Source organism: Sinocyclocheilus rhinocerous, unplaced genomic scaffold (assembly GCF_001515625.1).
Source record: "Sinocyclocheilus rhinocerous isolate Xijiao unplaced genomic scaffold, SAMN03320098_v1.1 scaffold988, whole genome shotgun sequence".
In the NCBI taxonomy this organism is placed as follows: Eukaryota; Metazoa; Chordata; class Actinopteri; order Cypriniformes; family Cyprinidae; genus Sinocyclocheilus; species Sinocyclocheilus rhinocerous.
The window spans coordinates 1,216,180-1,223,437 of record NW_015650363.1 but is presented as its reverse complement, the minus strand read 5'-3'; the positions used below and the strand labels follow the sequence as shown (position 1 = coordinate 1,223,437).

The 7,258-nt window shown below is 38.8% G+C and overlaps 1 protein-coding gene across 1 annotated transcript in view; it reads right to left on the bottom strand.

Annotated features, from left to right (window-relative positions):
* LOC107711868 (protein patched homolog 1-like) overlaps window positions 1–7,258 on the bottom strand; it is a 74,405-nt gene continuing 67,147 nt past the window's right edge. Inside the window, exons 21-24 of the mRNA XM_016516941.1 lie at window positions 6,056–6,155; window positions 2,477–2,767; window positions 1,873–2,401; window positions 1–846 (exon numbers count right to left, since the gene is read on the bottom strand). Of these exons, the coding sequence (XP_016372427.1) occupies window positions 1,874–2,401; window positions 2,477–2,767; window positions 6,056–6,155 (919 nt within the window). The 3' untranslated portion in view covers window positions 1–846; window position 1,873. The remainder of the gene's footprint in view (window positions 847–1,872; window positions 2,402–2,476; window positions 2,768–6,055; window positions 6,156–7,258) is intronic.

Below are 7,258 nucleotides of genomic sequence, written 5' to 3'. Positions count from 1 at the left end.
CGTAGCTAAAGTCTCACGCATAGCGTGTTTCATTGTTAAACAGTATTTGTTTTTTCCAACTACCACAGAATTGTGATAAGCAAATTAAAATAAAAAAGCATAAACTCTAACGCTTCAATATACACAAAACGCAAACATCCACACACACGCTTAAACATCTGATGCTTGTTGACAAACAACTGGACATTAATGTGAACTTTTACATATCTAGCATATGTCTGCAAATTTTTTCCCTGAATGTGTCCTCTGAAAGTGAATGTATCTGTGCAGTTTTGTACTGGTGTTTAGAACGGAAGTGTACCGTAAGTGCAATGCAAATCCATTTAACTGCCACAAAATCATTTAACATATTATGTTAGCTCACTTAGAGTTTGTTCTTGTTAGTTAATATGCATCTGAGGGGTCTAAGGGCTCTGACGGGAAGCAAAAATACTCATACATACATGCATACAACAACACATTTTCAAACTCTCACACGCACAGTTCTATAAAATTAAGAGGAAATAATTGCATAGCATTATACAAACATTACAACAATATCATAAGCAGCAACGACCGTATGCTGAAATGTTTGTCAAGAATGAAGTTTCCTTATGGCACAGATACACAAATGATGGGTGGGCACTTGGAACACACAAGTCTGACGACCCCCGGTCAAATTATAGCTACTCTCGTTCATTATTTACATTTGTGTACAACAAAAATACACCAGGGTTATACAGTAACAGAGTCAAGCACCGAAAAGGCGCCGCTGGTCAAAGTGTCCCCGCCATGCAGCACCATGTTTCTGCCATGCTGGCAGACAGATGGCCCATCTTTGGCTGTTTGAGCTTCAACATTCAACCACTGTGAACACAAAGAAGTGAAGAAACAGGGTTAATACTAGAAGTTAAAAATAGATTAAAATGAATTAATAATAACAAAAGTAAATCCACATAACTGAATTAGACAGAAATGTGTTATTAGCAATCGTTTTTATTAGGACTGTCAGTTTGAGTTTGGGCTTGGTAAGATTTTATTTATGTTTTTGAAATAAGTCTCTTATGCTCACGAAGGCTGCATATATTTGATAAAAAATACAGTTAAAACAGTAATATTGTGAAATATTATTTAAAATAAAGGTTTTCTATTTTGATATATTTTAAAATTGTATTTATTCCTGTAATGGCCATTACAATGGCAATGTAATGCAGCCATTAATCCAGTCTTTAGTATCACATGATCCTAGAAATCATTCTAATATGCTGATTTGCTGCTAAAGAAATATTATCTTCAGTTGAAAACATCTGTGCTGCTTGATAGCTCTAATCTGCTAAATGAGACTATAATGCATGAAGATATTAAGATACTATAAGCATTACCATCATGCTTTTCTGTTAATCTGCTTTGAAATATTGTGCATTGTGAAAAGTGCTATACAAATAAAATTGACGACATTATTTTTTGTGAAAACTGTTGTTCATTTTTTTTTCAGGATTCTTGAATATTAATTACCATAGAATAGTAATTTCAAAAGAGCAGCATTTATCTGAAATCGAATATTTTGTAACATTATCATTGTAATGTCTTTATTGTCACTTTTGATCAATATAATGCTTTTTTTTTACACACAAGAATCTTACTGACCCCAAACTTTTGAATGGTAGTGTAAATATATATGACAATATATAATATACATAAAAATAAATGTAATTAAAATATACGTTATAAGTAAAATTAATTCATACTTTATCAATACTGATATGATTTAATATTATTATTAAATATCTGAATCAATTGACAACCCTATTTATACATAGAGTGCATGAAACTGCTGATTTGATGTGGACCATTTTACGTGAATTCAGCCGTATAAGAAGCCCCTCTACTAACCTCAGCTGGAGGGTCTTGTGTGACAGACATTGGGAGGGTCATATTCTAGATCCTGCAGTTCCATGCCCTCCGTTTTCGAGCTGTCGTTGCTCTTGTCAAAGGGCACGTGAGGGTCAGAGAAGCGAGTGTCAGTGTAGACATCTTCTGAAGTGTGATAGCTGGAGGGGTAGGCGGGGCTCTGGCCGGGCATCCCCGAATGAACGGCGACTGTCACCGAGGCCGAGGCTGTCACCGTTGTGATGGGCTGACAGTAGGCGGGGCCTGTGGACGGATGGGAAGGGTGAGTGTAGGGGTTGTGGGAACGGGGGCGATGGGCTCCTGAACGTTCCCGGTGGTTAGGGCCTGGCTCAGTAGCGGTTTCAAAAGCATCCATGCGCGGCCTGTGAGGGGGGGGCGGATGTCCGCTTCCAAAATCCCTCTTAGGGTCCCTGCTACAGTATCGCTTTGACGTTTGAGGTCCAGCATCCTGAGAACTGGGCAGATGGGTGGACCTGTAATGCTGCGGTGGTTGCTGCTGTCTAGAGTCATCCTGTGGAAAACATTGTAACAATGTTAGTTCATTGTTTTGATGTCAAATTTATATTGATATAAATGCTTTACTCACTGAGCAAGGAGGAAACATTGGCAGTTCAACTTGACGACTGCCTTGTCGTCCCCCTGTGGCGATCCGCACCTCCTCCAGTCTGGCTGATCGCCCCCTGTTGGGCTGGAGGTCATACTGCTGAAGCTCCTGGCTAATGCCAGACACAGTAGTGTTGGAACCATATTCTGAGTCTGAGGAGTCTGATCCTGCTCCAGGGGTCGTGTGGCTGGGTCGCATTGTGAAGCGGACCACCTGTGGGGGAGGCTCTGGAGAGGGGGTGGGCAGCCGGCTTCGTCCGTCTACTGGAGATACCTAAAAGTGTAATGGACATGAAAATCAAAATCTGAGAAGATGCTGTCTCTGACATTAGTGCAAATCCTGTGATATGGGAAAGTTTTAACATCATCGGAGAGTACAGTGCTAGTCTTGAATATGTGAATTGGCTCTAAGAAGTATTTGGACAGTTTAGCCACACTTAAAAATGCTGATGTTATGATCAATTACCAATAAACGGCAGATAATTAAAATGCTATGCTATTTTGTCTAAATAAATTTAAAAAATAAACTAAAATCAAGGATTTTAAATGCTACAAGTGAATTTAGGCATCACAACATTATATTGTACGGTATTAAAATGGATATTTGTTTTCAGATTTGCTACAGATTACATTAAACAGTGTTATTAAAACTGGTGTTTTTAAAAATGCTTTTATGGCTCATAAAGTATAATAATGGAGAATATGGAGCTCAACCTCAAACAATAAGATGAAATTCGGATAGCCTGTAATTTAAATGAATGATCTTAATAACAGTATAGCAGACTACTTACATAAAATGCATATAATTATCAGTTGTAACCCAATATGTTTTAGTAAGACGATATTTAAATGCTTAGTTCTATGATCAAAGCTCAGTATTTTTTTTTTGTGGGGGCAAAACATGTAATGATGATTGAGTGATGTACTGTACATAAAAACATTCCTCAGAAGCCTTATGTATCATGTTTGATACTTACATTTTAACATGATTTTTCAAAAAAATTATGTATGGATAATCAAGTAAACCTAAATCTACTGGCTAAACAAGTATAAATTGTCAATCAGATGACAAAAGGCAGGTTTGTGTACAACAGTTTTTTTTTGTTGTTTTTTTTTAGCAAAGTTTGGATCATGTTGATAATTTAGAGGTCTTAGAAATATGTGTATCAAATATGTCAAATGATGACAGCAAAGGTAAAATCTGAATTTGCAATACTGGCATCCCTAAATGTCACTCTTTCAGATAATGTTAAGCAGAGTTTATACTAACTCTGCATAGCTCTATGTATGGTATGTGAAAGTGTTATAACAGGGAACACACTGCTCCGGGTGTGTGTTCACGGTGTGTGTGTGTTCACTGCTGTGTGTGTGCACTTTGGATGGGATAAATGCAGAGCACTAATTCCGAGTATGGGTCACCATACTTGGCCACATGTCACGTCACTTTCACTTTTTCACTTTCACTTTCACTTAACGGGAGTAATCCTCTTACCTCAGGATATGGGCCAAAGTAAGACAATAAGACTGGGAGCAGCACCAGTCCATTCAGGACCCCTAACACTGTTAGGATAGCCAAAACAGCGAAGAAATACCTGCAAATACACAGCAAAAAACACTGTCATTAGAATAAAAAAAGAACTTTACTGCGCTGAATCAAGCACAGAGCAAAAGTCACTCAGGCAAATTCTAACAAATTATCTTGTTTTAAGGATGTACGTATATTATTCTTGGGGTCTGGTTCAAGGGAAGAGCTACCACAGTGTTTAACCAAGCAGACCCCACTTGTTTAGGATGAGAGTGGAGAGAGAAGCCAGACTGGTATTATTTAGGCTTATGATAGAAAAAAAGTTTGAATTTTTAGTCTTGTCTGTATTTCATCAAGCAAGTCTCCTTGAATTGCACTTTTTGGTTTGCCTTTGGCTCTTGCTCTATCACACGAAAGGCAGAACTCACAAGCAGAGAGATCAAACAGATCAATAGCTACAAATCAACAGACTATGAAAAATGAACATTGTCTTGGTTGAACTGTTCGGAAAGTCACCGCCTCCAAACTAAATGTTCATATTGACGAGTGATTTACACTGGTGTGCTTTTCCACGGATGAGAGCGATTCCTTCAGACTGGCTGAAGCAATAAAAGAGTTTTATGTTCTTCAACTTTGAACTCTAAAGCGTCCTAGAACCAAGAGCCATTCACGAAAGCCACTTCTCCCTAATGAAAGCTCACCGAGCAACCCGTCCGATCTGTTTGGACTCAAAACATTAGCGGACCTGACAGAGCAAAGTCAGGGAAACATTTATTCCTGCAAGGCTATAAAAATACAGCCAGCGTTTTTGTTTTTTTCCATATCTTCGGAGGCCAGGAGGTTTTGTTTGATGAAAAAACAGTAGTTGCGTTTCAATGGGAGCCCATGAGAGGGACTGGGGCCCAATGTGGTCTGCGGAGAGAGTGTGTGTGATTGCTCTAAACTTGTGTGTGCATTATTTTTCTGGCATGCTACTTTAGATCCAGAGTGATTTGAGGGTGGAGGGCCGTGGTGGTTTTCCAGTCCTCTAATAAGAATGAGCTACTGCAGACATTAGTTCTTTCCCTCCTGTAGAAACAGATGAGATACTTACCACTCAAACACCCATGACTCAGTTTGATATGTGTAATTTGAATTTCAGCACAACGATAGTCTCGATACCACTTCGAGAAACAATAAATTACCATATACGTTTGACTCATCTGTGCACAGGAAGGACATAAAACATAAAGCCATTGCAAAGTTACTGATTTAGATTCTCTAAGTAGCAGTGTGTGTCACTCCTCATTTCCAGTCCTCGACTTGCTAAAAATTAACCCCCGGGCCCTCTCTGCACTCAACCTGTAAATGTCTTTTCAGGGCTGTAGAAAATAAAAAGATTACAGAAAACACAGGAGAGCCTCAAGCTCTGTGATGACAGACAGGAAAGATACGTGCTTGTAGAACGTGAAGGGAGGTTGGTTAGGACTGAGAAGAGTTAGGAAAACATTTATACTGCGTCCTAACCAGGCGTGATGTGACAAAAGCGACACATGTTAAAAGTAGGGCTGCCCTCGACTAAAGATTTTTCTAGTCGACTAGTAGTTGTTCATTTTGATCAATTAGTCGATTAATCGCACGTTTATATTAATAAACATTATAATTCATAATAATGAGCCTTTAATGGCCTATAGCCTATCAGCGCTCAAGCGCATGCATAAAGCTTGTCACAGCGCACTGCAGAAGTAATGATTATGAATGCGTCAGGGAAAAAACATCAAGAAGACTGCCTTAACATTATAATAATTTATTGATAGTGTTTTCTGTATTTTCGGCTGCAGTGATGAAGTCGACGACACTGACTCATCATCTCCACAGAGGACGTGCATGTTTCATACGGATTACATAATCTGAAAATATCTGTTTTCCATTTAAATTGGTTCATTTAAAAGTAGACATTTCGCTTTCTATAGATATATTTATAATAACTCTGCATAGCTCTATGTATGGCATGAGAAAGTGTTATGCAGGATAACTTAACGGGAGCAATCCTCTTACCTCAGGATAAGGGCCAAAGTAGGACAATAAGACTGGGAGCAGCACCAGTCCATTCAGGACCCCTAACACTGTTAGGATAGCCAAAACAGCGAAGAAATACCTGCAAATACACAGCAAAAAACACTGTCATTAGAATAAAAAAAGAACTTTACTGCGCTGAATCAAGCACAGAGCAAAAGTCACTCAGGCAAATTCTAACAAGCATTCGCACACAAAAAGACTTTAGTCGGGTTTGGTTTTAAACTAAATTTACCTTGTGCCAGAGAAAGTCTCCAAAGAGGTCTTTTAGAAAGCAGCACAGAGAAGCAGAGGACATAATTAGTTGGTTAATTCAAAGGCATGGAAAATAGGGAAGGAAAAAGAGCGAGTTTTTTTCTTTTTCTAGGGGTGAGTGGAGTACAAGCAAACACAGGGAAAATCAAAACGGGAAGGAATGTGGAGTACAGGCTTGCGAGAGAAGAGAGGCAAAGCACAAAGGCACAGGGGCCTCTCTCACTCTTTTAAAAAAAGAACGCAGAAGCAAACAAATGAAGTGAACGGTATAGAATTTAAACAATTTAGTCTAGGAGGAAGAGAGGAGAGGAAAGACTATAGGCCCCTCTTGCCTGGTCTCAAGCACATTCACTTTTCCCTCTCTTTCTCTCTCTATCACTCTTTCTATACTAAGCCCCTGTGAAATTTCCCTGCCTTTCACAATCCCCTACTCTAATTAAATCTCTAGAGTATCAGGTAAGACCCCCCAATCTCCTTGACAAATCCCTCCCTTCTGTCCTCCTTCGCTCCCTCGCTCTTTCTCTCTTCTTCATTATGGCCAGCTTTCCGTACTTCGCTACTCCAGCAATGCATCTGTGTAAATTGCTGCAGCTCAAATTGCAGGTGCCATCTTGTACCTCAAAGAAACGCAGGGACAAGAGGACATTTCTTGTTGTTTTTTTATTTTAAACTTTGAATTTACTTCTTTATGTACAAAAATAATGACATTTTGGGAATACCTATTATTTAATATTAATTCATAGGGAAACACTACTAATTTTTTCAAACACAAAACACACACACACACATATATATATATATATTTATTCCATGGTCTGTCTGAATACTAGATTCTGATTGGCTGGCAGGTATGCAGTAAAACCGTTTAATGCACAGGTAGTTCCAAGTCGGTTTAATCAACGTTCCATATTAATGTGCTGCTTTAATTGA